General features: G+C 30.9%; 1 protein-coding gene across 1 annotated transcript; it reads left to right on the forward strand.

The window, feature by feature from the left end:
* The first annotated feature begins 4,466 nt into the window (after nt 1-4,466).
* On the forward strand, nt 4,467-14,481 carry LOC116774863 (cytochrome P450 4C1-like). Its single transcript, XM_061523995.1, has 12 exons — nt 4,467-4,546; nt 6,027-6,177; nt 6,885-6,974; nt 7,056-7,166; nt 8,377-8,562; nt 9,948-10,148; nt 10,226-10,368; nt 12,020-12,089; nt 12,162-12,357; nt 13,016-13,167; nt 13,245-13,418; nt 13,516-14,481. Exons 2-12 carry the CDS (start codon nt 6,039-6,041, stop codon nt 13,677-13,679), a joined length of 1,626 nt encoding a protein of 541 aa, XP_061379979.1. The 5' UTR covers nt 4,467-4,546; nt 6,027-6,038; the 3' UTR covers nt 13,680-14,481.
* The last annotated feature ends 4,290 nt before the right edge of the window (nt 14,482-18,771 follow it).

Consider the following 18,771-nt stretch of genomic DNA (forward strand, 5'->3'; position numbering starts at 1 on the left):
GGTTAGATGGTTGAGGAGGCGACTGACTTATCAGTGACTTAAAGTACAGGAGATATGTATTTGAGCAAAAATAAATTTCCAGACGACCAAATTAAAATCTGTCTTAAACTAACAAAGTGATAAGTAAATTGTTATATCATATTTATTATTTGGTTGTCTAAACAAAAATAAATAGAAATATAAATTTATTACAAATATTAACTTTGAATTTTATTATAGTATTTACTGAAAAATGTATTTTCAAAGTAGGTTTGTTAATTAAATACCTTATTACTTATAGCACTGATTTTAATAAAAAACGTCATCGCTTATATACTGTCTATCGGGCCTTATCATTCCTTTAAATGAAAACAGACTTTGACCAGATGAAGAGTTGGTAAGTAGTTTTATATATAAAATATTTTTTTTTTCTGACAAAGGGGGCAAATGAGCAGACGGCCTACCTGGTGGAGGTAGTGCGTTGCTACCCATATTTGGGGAAGAGGGAGATTAAAGGGTGCGAAAAGAGAAAACGAAAAGGGCACCGGCTCTCTCACTCATCGGACGAATCGCAATTACTAAAGACTGTTTCACGGCGATCTTCCGTGAGAGAATGGTACTTTCCCGGTCGAGTCAGCCTATGTTCGAACTGCAACAGTTTGACCACAGCTATGCTCTACCACCTTAACAATAAAATAAAGTTTATTACACACCTTAATAATAAATAAAGTCTTTAAACACAAAATTAAAAAAAAATAAACAAATATGAAAATAAACAAACAAATTAAATTTAATATTGAAATCTTCCTACTAAACACAAGAAGCTACACATTTCACGAAAGGTAAACCACACAAACTAAACACATGTTTTTTTTACCTCCATAAAGGAAATTTGCACACCACCGAATATATGACGAGGTAATTAATCCAAGCTTTTCCTTATAAATTTTTGGATTGATAATGATAATGATCAGCATTTATATAAATTAATCAATGTATTATGGAAGACAAAAATTACATCAATGAATTCTGGAAGAAGTACTACTAAATGAATAAGCAAATCATCGTCGACAGAGCCTATAAAGTTTAAAACAACATGCCAAAATAACATACCACTTGCGATATACCATTTTCTATTGTAGTCGAATCAGATGGGTTTTTGTCGAGTCAGTGTGAAACTAGAAACGTAAGGTTAAAAAACCCCAGAACTTAAAATCTACAATACTGAATGCATTATTGAAATCAATTAAAGTCAATGTCGCAGCCTTCCGACTTTCCGTACCTGATTTTATTTCATCAGTCAATTCATACAAGGCAGTAATCATGTTATAACTAGTATGAAAGTTGTTAAGATACTAATATATATATCGTCAAGATCAAGCTGAGCCGAAAAATTAAATCATGACAAACTTGGTGAGTTCGACATGTGTTTTGACTCCCCCGCCCCGCCACTCACAAACCTCGTGAGGTTTGTGAGTTACATTGCGCGAGGACTGTATCACATTAACTATATATATTAAAACAAAAACTAATTAGTTTCACAAAACGCTGAACTAATGAAAACAATCTGACCTACCTAGTAGGTAATTACCTACTTATATGTATAACTAAACTAAATAAATCTGACGAAATGAGATCTAAGATTTTCGCGAGTATTCATTTAAATGAAACTAGTATTATTCGGATTTACTACGCGGATTTTATTATTTTAAAAAAACTAACACCTCGTCTCCCGTGATCACGGTTGCTGCAAAGTAACGTCGGGATTATGTAGTTTTTTTAAATAATAAAATCCGCGTAGTAAATCCGAATAATACTAGTTTCATTTAAATCTGACGAAAACTACCAACTTCTAAGTGTTATGGTGGATAAATATTACAACTAACACAGTGTATCTACTGATTTGTATGTATTTTAAGGTTAAACAAAAGTATAAGTAAACCTATTTATATATGGACACTCAAAACTAACGATAAGAAATGCTTATGTTAAACTAATCAAAACAACAAAGCAAACTTGTTGAAGTAAAATATCTTAAATATGGAATAAGTTCGTTGACCTTATCTGCCCTCACCCATCTGCCTATTCGTGTAAGCATATTTAGTGTCCCTCATACCCTTTTTTTTTTTTTTTTTTGATGACGCAGGGAAACTCTTTTTACGAGCCGTCTAACCGGCCTTGGTGGGGCCGGATAGGATGTGTGAGACTCGGCCTGGGCAGGCCCCTACTCACTAAAACCACTGCGAAAGCCATCGGCCGCTATGTTGGTGCACCCCGGATCTGTCAGCAACAGGGCACACCAGCGACTGGCCGGTCCTGGCAAAGACCGGACTTACTCCCTCAGAGAAAGGGGGCGATCCCGGCAATTAGGATCGCCCCGACGACGCCGGGCTTTCACAGGAGCCGGGTTACCAGCCCGACCCCAGCCCGGAGTGCAGGGGCGCTATTGGAGGCGTTGCAAATATCGCCTCCGGCGCACCCCCGTCCGTCGTCTGCGGAGGGAGGGTGCATCAGCCGCATCCTCCCTTTCCCGCTCAGATGCCTCCTTCGTGGACATGACCGTCTCACAGAAGGAGGACACCGCCAGCCAGGACCTGTCACTCTCAAGCATCTTCTCCGCGATACTCGAAAGCGACAAGTCCACTCCGCCGAGAGCCGCCACAAGGTCTTGGCGCTGCGCAGCCCATCTCGGGCACACCTCGAGGGTGTGCTGGGCCGAGTCCACCGCAGCTCCGCACTCATGACAGCCACTCCCCGGCTCTCTCCTGGCCGTCCGACACAAGTAATCACCAAAGCACCCGTGCCCGGTGAAGACCTGCGTCAGACGGAAAGTGAGGGGTTTGCGTTTCCGCCTCATCCAACGCTCTAGGACCGGACGGAGCGCTGCCGTTGTACGTTTACCGTACGGCTGGCCCGCCAGGTCCTCCCCCCACTCCCGCATAAGACGTGACTCCCCCTGCCGGCGAACCGCCCGGATCTCCTCTGATGAAGGGTTCTCTCCGAGAGCCCTCCTACCCGAGACGTAGGAGAACACCTCGGCGAGAACCGACGCCACAAGATCCCAAGGCGGATCGCCGGCAAGAGCCGTCGCTGCGGCCCAGGAGACCGTACGGTACCCCCTAACCACCCTCACCGCGGGTGCCCTTTGCGCCGAGCGCAGTAGGGCCTTGACCCCGCGGCTCAGTGTCCCTCATACCCTGCTGCCCACGATCTGCTCATCGCGCGTCATTAGTACCACATGCTTAATATCGAGATCGGGATAAAAGGTAACCTATGTCCTGTTCCAGCAATGGTTTAAGACACCGACGTGATTTTTTCTAAAATAAAAGTAGCCTAAGTTACTCCTTATTACATCAACTATCTGCCAATAAAAGTCCACTCAAAATCGGTCCAGCCATTTCAGAGATTAGTTTAGATAAATAGACGGACAGGAAGACAAAAATTTTAAAAAATAGTATGTTGGTTCATGTACCGTACAATCGTATTCATATTCGTGTAGTCATAGACGGATATTTTAATATTACAGACACTCCAATTCTATTTATATATATGTATCATCTACAAATATAAATACATATAAATGTCAATATATATGTAAATATACATTATTCTTGAACAGTTGAATCTTAAAATTTTCCATTATTGCTGTCCGAATTATATAAAGTCAATCTAGTCGACCTTGACCACAGCCGTAAACAGACCCAGCCTTTTATTTCATGAGAATGCAATTGGAGAGGTTGCGCATAAATTACGTATTTTGATTTCTTTATTTCCTTAAATCGGACAACTAGATTTTTTATACTTCCGGAATAACATCCTTCTGCTCTAGATCTTCCTTACATTTGGATAAAACGATACGCTTCCTTCTTTTTACAAAAAAAAATATTGGTTCCCGTTTTCATGGCACGGACCTAAAATTTGGATGTCCTAGAGATAACAACGAAAAAGTTTTTTTTTTTTTTGTAAAGAGTAAAAGAGTTTGTTCTCATAGTCGAGAATTATCTAGTTAATAATAATAATGAAGAAATAAGGTAGATCACTATTTCATATGTCAATCATTATATGATTGTCATCTACGTAGATACATACTTCGTATTATTTATATTATAAGTGTGTTTAATTATTAGCTTAATTTCATTGCTTTAATTAAGGACAATTTTTATACATTTATTTACCAAAAGTTGAAATAATAATTAATTAATTTATTCATAAATACAAACAACAAACGAGCATAGTTTTTTTATATGGAAGTTTATAAAATTTGAGTATTAAGACATTAATTAGATTATATTAATGTAAATAAAAAAACGAAAGATCTAATCAAAATAATTCATATAATTAGTATATATTATAAAAACAAAAAATAAACCCAAACAAATTCAGGAACACAGAACATGTGCATACATAAGTTCTTATTAAATTATAATGATAAAATATGAATACATAATTATATTATAAGAGTGAACTTTTTCGAATATATTAATACAATTTTAATGTGTATCCAGTCAGTTGTCATTTATATTTAGTTGTGTAGGCATCAACGAAAGTCGTTGGGACACTTGTATTGGTAAATGTTTAAATTTTTTTTTTATGTTTGCTTCATTTGCTATCTTATATCAATCACATAAATGATATTTTTATTCTGTTGCTATTTTAAAAGAAGTTATTATAAATATTTTTCGTATTATATTGTTTTAATCATATATTTTAATTGTATATTAAATAACAATCTTGATTTACTAAGCTAATCTCTAGTTCTTGAGATCCGCATAATAATTAAAAGCATTAATTTTACATTATAAAAAATTACCTTTATTTATTATTATTTAATTTTATAAAACGTTTTACTATTTTTAAGTTCTTAGTGGACTACATTTTTTTTTGTTATTATTTAGAGACTCCTATCAATAACAAAAAGCTATAAGAACATAACGATTTTGTGTTGTAACAATGATATATAGAAAATAACTTTGCAAATGTTAAATACGTTAGATTGGCCTCTTATTTTATGAAATATATAGTCTGTCCATCCATATGCATTTAATCAAATGCGGCTATTTTGATAATACAAACGGACACTCAAATTTTAAGCGTTTGAATTGGTGTGTGAAAAATATAACCGAATTGCCTAATAAATCTACATTATATTGAAATTTAAAATCGACAATCAGGACAAATTAGGTCACTACTAGTTCAAATATAGTTCTAGCGGTATAGGGATGGTGAAATTGTAAATATTCTGCTTTAATTTATATTAATAATCGGTCTAAGTACTTGTAACTTCGGTCCGATTCCTATATCGCCATATGTTAGTTATTTATAATAGTAATTGGTGTACATAACAGAAATTATACTTTACTACAAATTCTATATTGCCGCTCCTCTAAAAGCGTTTGGTTCACAAACCAGACTATAATTTTATCAGTGTTTAATCATTACTAAAAGTATGTATTTAAATGAGCAAAAAAATATATAATTATTATTCTCTGTAAGCGGATACAGGTTGTCTTAAAATGATATCCCTCTAAAAAATCGAGTTTCACATCATAATACACTGCAATAAAAATATATATTTCCAATTAATTGGTTTTTAAAAATTTATCTTATTTAGATAACAATATTATCATATATATTTATATGATAAAACTGCGTTCGCGTAAACATAGCAATCGGAGTCACAACGAAAAGTATTGAGTATTTTGTAACACTAAATATATTAACCAAACATTGCTAATGTAATTTTAGTTTATGTATGAAGTGTACAACTAATACAACTGTTTTAACCCGAATACGTCTAAACTATTTGAAATTCCGTGATAAGTTATATTCTGTTGCATTCTAACGTCTATATTCTATACATTACTTTTTGATCGAACTAAATTAAAAGTGTTTGAGTTCAAGGGCAAACAAAACACGTCCGTACTACCTATTTGATATATCTTCAATTCAGCTTTCAGATTTCAGCTTTATGGTTTTGTGTTCATAGGTACTTCCCTCTTATATTTGTTACATAATTTATTCTTAGTAATATTTGTTCTAATTAATAGGTTAGATTCGATATGTTCCTGTTAATATTACTGTGGACGTTGGTATTTCTACTTTGGATATGGTTAAAAAGAGATACGAATAAAGATGAACCACCGACATTTTTTGCTTTAGACTTGAGAAAACTATACCGTATTACAGAAGATACTGAAGGTAAGTAACCATAAAAGAACATAAAAAAGTCAGCGTTCAATATTCTAATTATTAAAACATAGATCTTATTTAATCTTTTCTGACTTTAAATATCGCAATGAGTTGAAAGTTTCGTTTAGTCAAAGATATTTTATTTTTTAATTTTACAATAACCGGGCCCAAAATGAGATGTTTGTGAATTAATACATATACGAGTGTATACTTCATCATTTAAAATAACATCAAAACACCATAGTTTAATACTGAATAGTTTTTATACCGACCATTTATAGGACTATATTTAGTTGTTAAAAAAAAATTACGATGTAAACTTCGATTAGATATTGGTCAGTTTGTTAAAACAGTAAAAAAAATTTTACCATCACAGTTTCATAGTTTAGAAAAATTATATACAACCCGTACGTCTAGTTTTGTCATATCAGCTTTGAGATTGCAATTCTGTGGGACATATCAATCTGTTCATGGAATTGGCAACTGAATTTAAAATATACAACTATTTACTATGACACTGAATTAATTATTAATTTTTAAACTTATTGAATCTTGAGGCATTAGCATAACCTGATTCGAAAAGGTTATAAATAATAAATTTATTTTACTTATTATTACTACTATTGTAATATCTAAAAAGATATTTTTACACAGTTTGAAATCGTCTTTTGACATTAAATGTACAAATAAACCACTTAGACTTATTTGTATTGTAGGTTTCTGGAGTCTTATAAAAGAAATGAGCAGAGAGTGTCAAAAACTAGATGGAGTTATGAAACTGTCTTTTGGTCCTCGAACCGTATATGGTATATATTATTATAATTTGTTTGTTTTTATTAAAACAAATTTTAAGTAATGCAATTATTTATAACATATTCATATTTCAGTTCTAACAGACCCTGAAGATTGTTTCACTGTGTCAAATGCGTGCTTACAAAAGGATAGCGTTTATGACTTCGCAAAAAACTGGATTGGAAATGGCCTCATCACGTCATCGGGTGAGTAACTTGAACATTATAAAGCATAAAAAATATTATATCTTAACCCTTCACTTATAGTCGTTTTTAAGAAACTCGTAAATTATAATCGTAAAACAGCGTGTTATATAAGAAAAAATAACCATAAATTTATATTTTATTTAACATAAGACGGTTTATTTCCCAAACTTATATATACTCACATATAAATGAAACTAGTATTATTCGGATTTACTACGCGGATTTTATTATTTAAAAACTACATAATCCCGACGTTTCGGTTACTTTGCAGCAATCGTGATCACGGGCAGACGAGGTGACTTAGATCTCGAGACTCTTAGATCTCTTTATATACTCACATAATTATAAAAAATAATAAACATATATTAATTACTTAAAAGAGTATGAATATGTAGAATCAACAGGAATTAGATTTTAATAAAAAAGCTATTAAACGTAACAATACTTTACGTATTGTGAATATCAAAGCATGGCCTTTTACGATGTCTAGCAATACTTCAAACAATTATAATATTATTTGAATCTTTAAATCTCGACATATCAAAATCATGAATGTCGTTTCATCTACCCCCAAACACGGAAACACGTAGTGTCAGAACAAAATATTGAATTTATTGTGCAATATACACAAACATTACTAATTAAAAAAAACTCATTTCCTTATATATAGCCTGACCTTTAATATCTACATTAATGAATTGATTATTTCAAAAACAATTTAATGGCAACCAATAAATAAATAAATCAATATGTGTGAGAAACTCCATGAGGTTATAAGGATCTTTATAATTAATAACTGAAAAATTCATCATGTACAGCTTTTTACAACAAAAACGTTATAAATATCCTCTTCTTCTATACTGTAATAATAAAAGTATTACATATCTATTTCTATAATTAAATTTCAATCTTAATGGAATGTTAAACTTAATACTAGTATTGTTCAATTAGATAAATAAACAATGTAATTTTTTGTAACTTCAAACTTTTTTTACCTTATCCAGTCTTTTGTTAAAACAAATTACATTTAAATTGCTAATTTCATTGTTTGTTATGAATAAATGATGTATGCATTGACATTTAGATCATCGTCACCAAAGATTTTTAAGACGATTGATTTTTAATCAGATGTCAGTCCACAATTATATGAATATATTAGATCTATTTATAGAATATGCATATACGTTCTACGTAATATTTATTTTTGCAGTACCGGTTTGGAAAATGCATAGAAAACTATTAAATCCAATATTCAATGCTCGTATATTGAATAATTTTTTGGGTGTCTTCAACAGTCTATCTCGTACCCTCATCAAAAATCTAGAAGTAGAAGTTGGGAAAGGACCTTTTGATCCCCATGCTTATTCCAGACGTTACGCTTTGGAATTAATATGTAGTGAGTATCTGTTATATATTATGACCAATCATACGCGCATTAAAATTTATTTGTGTACTTATTTATTAGGCTTATCTTTATAAGCTAATATCTTTATATTTACGTCATTTCATTCTTATTCATCTTGAAAATGCTTGTAAAAAATATTTTTTTGAGAAAAAAAAAAAAACCTAAAACCAAACAAGAGGTATCAAAATTTATTAACAAAATAATAGCAAACACCTTAATATCTTAAAAATTATCGTTAGTTTTAATAATTTTTTAACCCTTGAAAAAAATGTAAAAAATATAATAACTTTAAATTTCTACTTGTGTATTATAAATTCTGTGTGATATAGCGATTTTCGACAATCCTAGTAACTTTTTTCTTCTGACGATGATGTTTCAAGCATCGATAGTATATTATATAGAAAAAAGATGTTAAGAGATGTAGAAATTATCCAGAATAGGATAATTTTAATTTATATAAAAAGCTAAGAAATTTCTGGGATTTTTCTCGATGAAAAATGTCCTCATATTTTCATTTCCATTGAAAATGCTTTACATAAACACAAGTGCATTAACATTAGCCATTGGCAGAAAATCTAACGTTAAACACTATGTTAAAAATATTGATTCGAACTCTCCAAACAAATATTTTTCAACTCTTCTTTTGACTTTTTCCCATATTCTTAAGTTAATGCCACCCCACTTGACTTAGATTATTTTATCTTTCAGACAATAACAAAAGAAATAAAACATTCTATATTATCTTTGGCATTCCTATTAAAGCTATTGGTGTTGATTACATTACCAAGCTAACGCTCACTTAATTGATAAATATCTGGCTCGCTTGATCTTTTCCTACGGCCTGGAGATCTACTTTAATTCTTCCAATATCTTAACTTCTTAATCCTGCTTTTCCTAGTCGTTATTGTTCTAAAAACTATTCTCCCGTAGTTATTTATTGTCTTGAGGACGTTGTCTTCAACAGATTTCCAGTTTCCTTCATATGTATAATATATTAAGTCAATTTCAATCAAGTTGTGGCCCCTTACAATAAGACGAGGGCATTATTCAAGGTTAACCACAATAACCGATGTCGATGCCATGGATAAAAAAATTCCATCATATTCTTGTTATGCCTTAGTACTGATTTTAATTCCAATGACAATTTTAGCAGCCATTCAACTTTCTCGATTTACACTTTCTTCATTGAATGGTTTCAATCAATAGTCTTCAGTTGCCGACATATAGTGGAATAACCTACAAGATAAACAAATTTTTGTAATCATATAAAATTATTGAAATGGGTTATTGTTTATTTTCTCATTTTATTCATAAATATGTTAGAGAATTTGTAATGTATTCAAAAATTAACAGGTATGTATTGATACATCTTTCAGTGGCTTCTTTTGGAACGAAGTTAATGGAGAACCTAGAATCTAAAAACAAATACATGAATAAGATAGATGAAATAATGAATATTTATATATCAAGAATACAAGTTTTTTTGTTTCATAGCAATTTTATGTACAGTTTTTCAAGTTTAAAGAAGAGAGAAGACGAATGTATTGAGACAATGAGCAACATTACAAACACAGTGAGTATATTCATTATACATAGACTACAACGTTAATATTAAATTAATGTTGGATATATAACTCGTGTAGTTGATATAAAGAATATAAAAAAGATGAAATAATGAATATTTATATATCAAGAATACAAGTTTTTTTGTTTCATAGCAATTTTATGTACAGTTTTTCAAGTTTAAAGAAGAGAGAAGACGAATGTATTGAGACAATGAGCAACATTACAAACACAGTGAGTATATTCATTATACATAGACTACAACGTTAATATTAAATTAATGTTGGATATATAACTCGTGTAGTTGATATAAAGAATATCAATTAAATAGTTTGGACAATAGTCTTAAATTTAATTATTTGGACTATTTACACATGGGAAATTAAAGTCTTACCTTTATAATGGACCTTTCATTCACTCTTTAAAAAATATAAATTTGAAAGAAATAGTAATACGTATTTCTTGGATACGAATTTATTGAAATTGTAAACGAATTTAAATGAAAATTTTACATTATCTATGTAACATTTGTGATCAGGCATTCTTAATCTGACACACACTGAAGCCTCTTTTGATGGTTTTAGTCTATCAGTAGTTTGTTATTTGAGACGATCATAAGTGCTCGAAAACGAGTTTCCCGTTATTTATATTTAATTCCATGAGTCCGTCTTCCAACTTTTAGAAAAAACTCTTGTTTTTCTTTTTAAATACAATCTAAAGGTCACCTTAATTGCAATGGGAAGCGATTGACTTCAAATCGAAACAAGGTTATTAGGTGCTAGGGTTTTTGTAGTGATTGGCTGAATAATTTCTTGAATGTGATAACCAAATGTTCATTTTTTCTTTTTTGTTTCAAAGAATTGCCTTGGTTTATTCCGTATGGACCGTAAACCGTTTCGTCAAACCTACATGTAGATCAATGAATGCTCAGGGTGGCCTTCGATTAATACAGAATAAAAGAAGTAAAACTTTATTACAGAAACCACCTTTGTTGGATCGTCCTAACGAATCTGGCCTCATTAAAATTTTGAGTTAAAAACATTAAAGCTTAATTCTAATACCTAAGAAATACGTAATTATTATTTTTTAAATAAGTATATTGCTACACAGAAGAAACCTCTTAGCATTCAATGGATTCACCGTGCGGGTGCCGGGTCCATCGCGTTGTAGGGAGAGGAGCTTCAACAGTGCCTGGGACTTGCGACCCAGGTGTAGGTTTAACGGACCCTTATCTAACGCGCGTTAAACTCTCAACTCCACCGTCCAAGTTCCTCTCTCTACCTAACCAAATTCGAAAAGAACCTACTAGAGGTGCCTTGAAAGGACGTTCCAAGAATGAATTGATTTCGAGTGAGTTCGTTTGTGGGCTCGTAATATTTATTAACCTTGATGGCATGGTCTTTGGGGATGTTGGTTTCCCAAGGAACCGTAAGCTCTATTATCAGAACGCGTTTTAAAATTCGCGAATACATAGATATGTCTGTTCTGGAGGACAACGCACAAATATCCTCTGGGAATGTGTATTGTTTCTCATACGTATTCATCATTATAGTCCAACCCGTAGCCGCTTTGTGTATATTTATAGGTGGCTAGAAAGTGTTTTTCAAGAAAATGTAATAGAATTTAGTTGTGGTCATAGTTAAATCCATATTTGGTAATATTCCTTCTTCTTAAATTTTTTTCTCCATTTTTCTTGTATTAATATATATTTTTACTTATTTTTGTTTTTGTCACATCTTATATAAACCTTTTTTTTCATTTTAGTCTTACATTCCGTACAGGGATTTGTATTTGTAATTATTGCAATTACTATACACACAAATGTGAATTTTTAGTGCTGATCTGAAAAACAGATTTTTACTCCGTTATAATAAATATGTTTCAGGTTCTCAGTGAAATGAAAACAAGCTATAAAGAAAAAAAATGTTTTAATACAGAAGAAAAGAAAACAAAAGGTTTGGTATTTTCTTTTTACAAAATTATTACTTTTTTTTATAAAATAACAAGAAATCATCTTATTTTTCTAGGTTTCGAATTCGAAACATTGGCGGAAATTATTTTGAAAATTTGTGAGAATAATAGTTCACAGTTCACTGATCAGGATATAAGACAACATATAGACACATTTATTGCAGCTGGCGAAGACACTTCCGCCGGATTTATTATGTTATGTTTGGTCACCGTAGGTTCCTATCCACGAGTGCAAGAAGAAATACACAAGGAGTAAGTAAATATATGTATAATGATTTTTATGTTAGATTATTATTGCTTTCTAGTCCTGTTTTTATGATAATAAATGTAATGCAATGTTGTAGTACCTATATAGAAAAGATAATAGTGTATAATAATAGAGAACAAGCTAAATAAAATCTACATCCTAGCTATCACTAATTCTGGGAAGGATTGTTTTGTTAGTTGCAAAAAAGACATTATCCTTTTTAAGTTCAGACGAAACTGTCAACATTTTTTAAGAACTGTAATTTTTTTATTGTAATCGAATTTGGCGTATTAAATCATTTTGACAAAAGTTAATAGCACCTAGAAGTGTTTCCACTTATTCAAGTTTAATTTTTTACTTAACAGGAACTGTCTCTTTTCGAATCATAGGCATTTAACAGAAATTTTTTAGCTGCATGTTTGACTTCTTATTATTTTCTAAACACAATTATTCAGATGTTGGACGCATGTTTGAATATAAGCGCGACAAAAGTAGCTCAAAAACAGATTTTTTTCGGAGCACTAGTACAATTTGATATTGAAAAAAGTTTCATTTCAAAAACTGATCTATATGCCTATTTATTGCCTTTTTTCTTCGCTTTTGCCGTCTTCCTTTTATGTAATAAATGTTTGTGGCTTAAAATTATAAGGCTTTAAATTTTAGGTTAAACCAGGTTTTTGGCGATGAAGACAGAGATGTGACTAAAGAAGACCTTAACAAACTAGTTTACTTAGATGCAGTAATAAAAGAGACAATGCGTTTTTACCCAATGGTACCTGCTATAGCACGATATGTCGATAAGAACGTCAAACTACGTATGAAGTTTTATTATAACAGTAATTTTTTTTTTGTAAAATCATTGAATATCTAATATATATGTAATATTATTTAGGTAACTGCACTTTATCAAAAGGTCGCACTGTAATTTTATCGATCTATGGAATACATCGACATCCAATGTGGGGTCCAGACGCTGATGAGTTTAGACCGGAACGGTGGCTTTCCCAACAAACCAATTATTACAAGTATTTTGCTAGTTTTGGTTTCGGTCGCAGAGTTTGTATAGGTAAATATAAATTCTAATTTTTGGATAATATTTTATATTAATTCCAAAAAAGTTATGTTTTTAATTTTGACTACATAATAACATTATTTAATTTCAGGAAAAGCGATGGCAATCGCATCGCTGAAAGTTACTTTCGCTCACATATTTCAAAACTACAGAATTCACGGCGACCACAAAAATATGAAATTAAAGTATGAGATTACTCTGAAAGCTGTTTCCGGACAGTACATCACAATTGAAAGAAAAAATAGAAAGCAATGAATATTATAACAACCATGATTGAAACACACTCGTTATCAAAATTCTTTACCTATGGTTTAAAAATTGCTGTATTCTGTTCAAATACCTATTTGTTATAAAGGGTAAATACTTTTTGCCGCAAAGGTATTTTGCATCTTTACCTACGTGGAAGGAATGATGCAGTTTATAGACTTTACTTTACTTTAGCCTTTAAAGTTTGATGTAATTGCGTACATACATTTCTAATCAAAGAAATGTGATTCAATAGTATTTATAATTATTTTAGGATGTGAATAATTTCTAGAAATCTTTGCTTTATAAGTAAAATACTATATACAATATTGTCCCAATAATGAACTAGCACGTTTAATTTAAGGGAAATAGTAATGACAAAATCCTATTTGTACAAAATCTAGGGTACTTTATGCCATAAAAAAAGATATGAAAATACCTCTAATTAAATAATAACAGTCATTGAAGTCACCTTAAAACGAAAATTTTATTCATTTTGACTATTAAAAAAAACTTGTTGTAAATGTACATAGATATAAGAAGAGCCAACCTTGTGACGATTTATCCTATTATATAAATTTCCGGCTTTTAGGCAAAATATTGTCTATATAAAAAAAAATAAACGAGGCAACACCTTGACAAGTTATTAGCTTTTTTCTTTTTTTATTCCATAAACATACTTTTCCATCTTAGGTTATCTGAAAAAGATTTAATTTGACTATGAAATTACTTTTTCCCTACTGTGTGGTTTGTTTTCTTTTCTTTTAAGTGTCCTGTTCATTAAATGGTATAAATAAGTAATAAGCATTTATACAGGTAATGAAATTTATCTTATGGAAATCTGTTGTTTTTTTTTTAATTTCCGACACCACCAAGAACCTAAAGTGATTGAAGTATGTCACAAAATTATTTATAACCTATATGCTATCTGCTTTAGTATATTTATCCAGTCCCACTTTCTAAGAGAATCTAGAAGCAATCGAGTTACATTTCAAACAGAAAATACCTTCCCAAAATCTTTGAAATACATTGAATGTTTTTGAGTCATAAAATACCATATAGATTACAATATCAAAAAAGAATAAAATAACTAGCAGATTGGCAATAACGCAAATGTTTACAGTAAATAAGAATTTTGATTTTTTACAGACATATTTTAAACTTTGGGCACAAAATTACTTGTTCAGAATATAGGCTAGTAAAATATAGGCTATTTATAATTTGAATCTCGGAATTTACATAGTACACAATATACAAACCTAATTTATATAGTACATATACAACATAGGTTTTATGTGATTAGAAGGATATACAGTTTATTGGGGATGATGAGTTTGTTTACATAGTCAAATGTTAGACACCGAATTACCACTACTTTCCTAAATATGCTTTTGCGTATTATTTCTTTCAATATTTCCAGGTTCAAAACATAGATGTAAGATTTAAGCAAGTACACAAATAAATAAAGCTTTGATAAATTATACTATTTAATGTATTATATTATTTTACATTTTCAAACGAGTATACCTTAAAATAAAAGGTAGGAAAATACTCCGTAGTGCGTAGCACGATGTGGCCCAAAAGAACGACAGCACTGGGTCTCATTCTGCTCTTCGCTCTGTGTGAGGCTCGATAGGAAAGCCTCACCTGGAAAGAAGCGGTAGAAAAGCCCTTCGGGAAGTGTCCCAGCTATAAATATGATTCATTACAAATGGTAGCTCTAGAAACATCATCAGAGTTTTCATAAATTCAATGAACTGCTGAAGAACTTCATCGATGGGTTTTAATGGATGTAAAGACATGACATGAACCACACATAATCTATCTATTCCTTCTGTGGCGCACGTGTAATATTCCCTATGCACAGAAAAAAAAAACGAATATATACCGAATTATAAATTTAGCAATAAACACACATGAGGAAAAAGTATTATTTTTAAATGGTAGAATGAAAGTTATTTATAATTTATTTTTTATATTGTCATATGATGACCAGAGATAGCTTTTAATGAAATTTCAAGACGTAGTTTTAATGAACTGAGGTCGCTGTATATTATGTAATTTCGAAAAATATGAGCCATGGTGATCTTCAAATTCATCTGGGCGTATGTTTTTCCTGCAAATGAGGTTATTTTAAATAACATTATCCAAATAGTTTAAGAAATAATGAATATTATGATCATTTTAATAATATTATTACCTATACATATTCTTCGACCCATACTGAAACTAGCCAAAGCGTTGGAATGATTGGGAAAAGTAGAAGGATCTAACCATCGTTCTGGATTAAATTCTTCAGCATCTGGACCCCAAATTTAATGTCTGTGTACTCCATTAATTAATAAAAATGCAGTCCGCCTTTTTGATAGCGTAAAATTACGTACATGGTTAATATGTGTTGTTAAGTAAAGATGCTAAGGCAACGTTTTGAATGAATATCTTGGTTTAATTTCTTTTTAAGTAATATACATATGTTTATGTACATACTATATGAAGTGACTATGTATTAATTACGCAATTTAACGTCTTCGTCAAGATGTCGTCCAATCACAGATACAACTGGATAAATACCCATACTTTCTTTTATAACAGCTTCTAAGTAAACAAGTTTCATAAGATCTTCTTTCGAGACATACCTACCTTCGTCACCAAAGACCTGTTTTAATCTATGATTTGCATAAATGTTACAGATATGACGATGAATTCATTCGACTTTTAGATTTTAAAACTAATACTACTATTGAAACCAACTTTGCACATTTAAAAACTAATTTAAAATAAAGTAATATTACACAAAACATTAAACACGAGAAAAGTATCAAATACTTTAGGGGATTAAAGTCTGATTAAAATTTAATTCACTTTAATAATAATGAAATTTTTATTTAATTCGTTTCTTTAATTTTTTTTTCTTGGAACTTAAGAACTCTTTGTTAGAACATTTGTTACGACATACTAACTTTAATCGTAGGTGGTGAAGTCTAGCTGTGGTCAACTTACTGCAGCTCGAACATGGACTGGCTCGACTGCCGGTTGCCCCTTTAGCATAAAAAAAGAACGATGCCTTTTCAAAGTTGTCTTTTGAAACAGAAGTTAATAGCAGAAAAAAAATTTTCAACCTCCAATTTTATATTCTGGTTATAGCAAAATAAATTATATCATTAATTATTACCATACTTATTAATAATTTATGAATATTAACATTTTGTAAATAAAAAAGATTGCCAGTATCTTTAAGCAGTAATTATTTTACCTTTGGATTTGTTCTCCTCTTTATTTGTAACGTTTATTTTGCACTCTGCCTTAATTTTTTTTTGAGTCTGAAATATATTTTAACATATATTAAAGTTTTATTTTAAATATAGAATTAAGAATTCAACGATATTGATTCGAACCTATAACCACCGGAACATCAAATTCCAGACAATTTATAATTGAGTTGACTTGACTTGAGTAATTTTAAGTAACGGAATTAAGCATTCTAAATAATTAACCCACGTACCAGAATCGCAATGCAATTTGTAAGGTTTTCTTACAAAAATTAAATTCAACGTTTTTTAACTTTGTAGTATAGAGTGTTTCACAGTGTTTCACTGTAAAGATGCGAAAATATTTTGTATTTACTTATTAAACTTATTGAAATTGAGGTTAAATATTTAGAATGCTTATTTCATTCTTATTACATCACCCATTTTTGGGAAATAGGAAGTAACCTATATAAACGCAGACATACCAAGCGTCAATTATTATACCTTATAACAATACTCACTGTATTCGATATGTAACACAATGTAGCAACGCATTTATCTTCTTTAGTTTTAAACCTGATAGACTATATAAGAAATTGTTATGGAACCAAAAGAGTTGTAATCGTCGTACATATTATCCATAAAGTTTACACTTAAAGCGGTCACTGCGAAATACAAACAATATGAAACATAGAATTTATTAATAATTATATATCACGAGAAAAAAAGTATTTGAACTATTCCTATATAAAATAACACTATGGTAAATTTATTTCATAATAAATAATTTTGTTTTCAAAATATTTTTTTCATTTATCCTAATATTACGAGTAATAATCGTTATAAAAATGCAGTATATTGTGATTACAAATACTTACTGCATATGCTTTCAAAATGCAGTAAGTATTATTTAATGTAGTCATCAAATGGACCTCTGCCAACTTCAACTATTAAATTTTTGACTATATGACGGGACTTATTATTGAAAACCTCTATAACATTATCCAATACGTGATGACGAAAAGATGGATCTAACCTTTCGGTGGACTCACAACTTCGATACTTAAAATGGAAATTAATATTGAAAGAAAAATTTTTGGTACACAAATTAAGGACCTGTAGTTAGAGTATATTTTTGCAAATAAAAAAAAAATGCTTCATCATCCTTTGCAGTAGGGTTTGAATTTGAAAAGTAAACTTAACGAATATATATATATAATTTAGGTTTCTAACAAAATTATAAAAAAATAAAGTTCCCTTTTAAAGCCAGTACTTTTAACTAGAACAAACTCATTATTATCTTAAATCAAAACACCTTAAATAAGTTAAATTCAATTTACAAAGACACAAGTCACGTCAACAAAATACTTTCCCGCGTAAAAGTGAGCAAACCAGATGTTATTGCTTTAACGTCACTTCGGGTGAGTTCGGGAATTTTAAGGTTCGGTCCAAATTAAATGTGTGTTCCCTAAATATATATATATAGTATTACAAACTGGCATCAATATTAAAATGATGACCTTATTCTAAATCTTGCTAGTACCACTCTTCAAATGTAATTCATGCAATAGGGCTAAGGACTTCATGCAATGCTAATGCTAATAATACAAAAATAAATTGTAGACGTATTTTAAACTTACTTGATTATGTAATAAGACCGTCCCCGACCCAACCTTTGGCAAAGTCGTATCTAACATCCTTTTGGAGTTAGGCATTCGAAACTGTTAAAAAATCTTCAGGATCTGATACCACAGTGAAATTATCAAGAAAGTTGTTAAAAATAGGACTCTTAAATAATTTATTATTAAATATTTCTAGAGATGTTTGACTCGAATTATGACTAAATTCCCAAA

Source organism: Danaus plexippus, chromosome 23 (genome assembly GCF_018135715.1).
Source record: "Danaus plexippus chromosome 23, MEX_DaPlex, whole genome shotgun sequence".
Taxonomy (NCBI): domain Eukaryota; kingdom Metazoa; phylum Arthropoda; class Insecta; order Lepidoptera; family Nymphalidae; genus Danaus; species Danaus plexippus.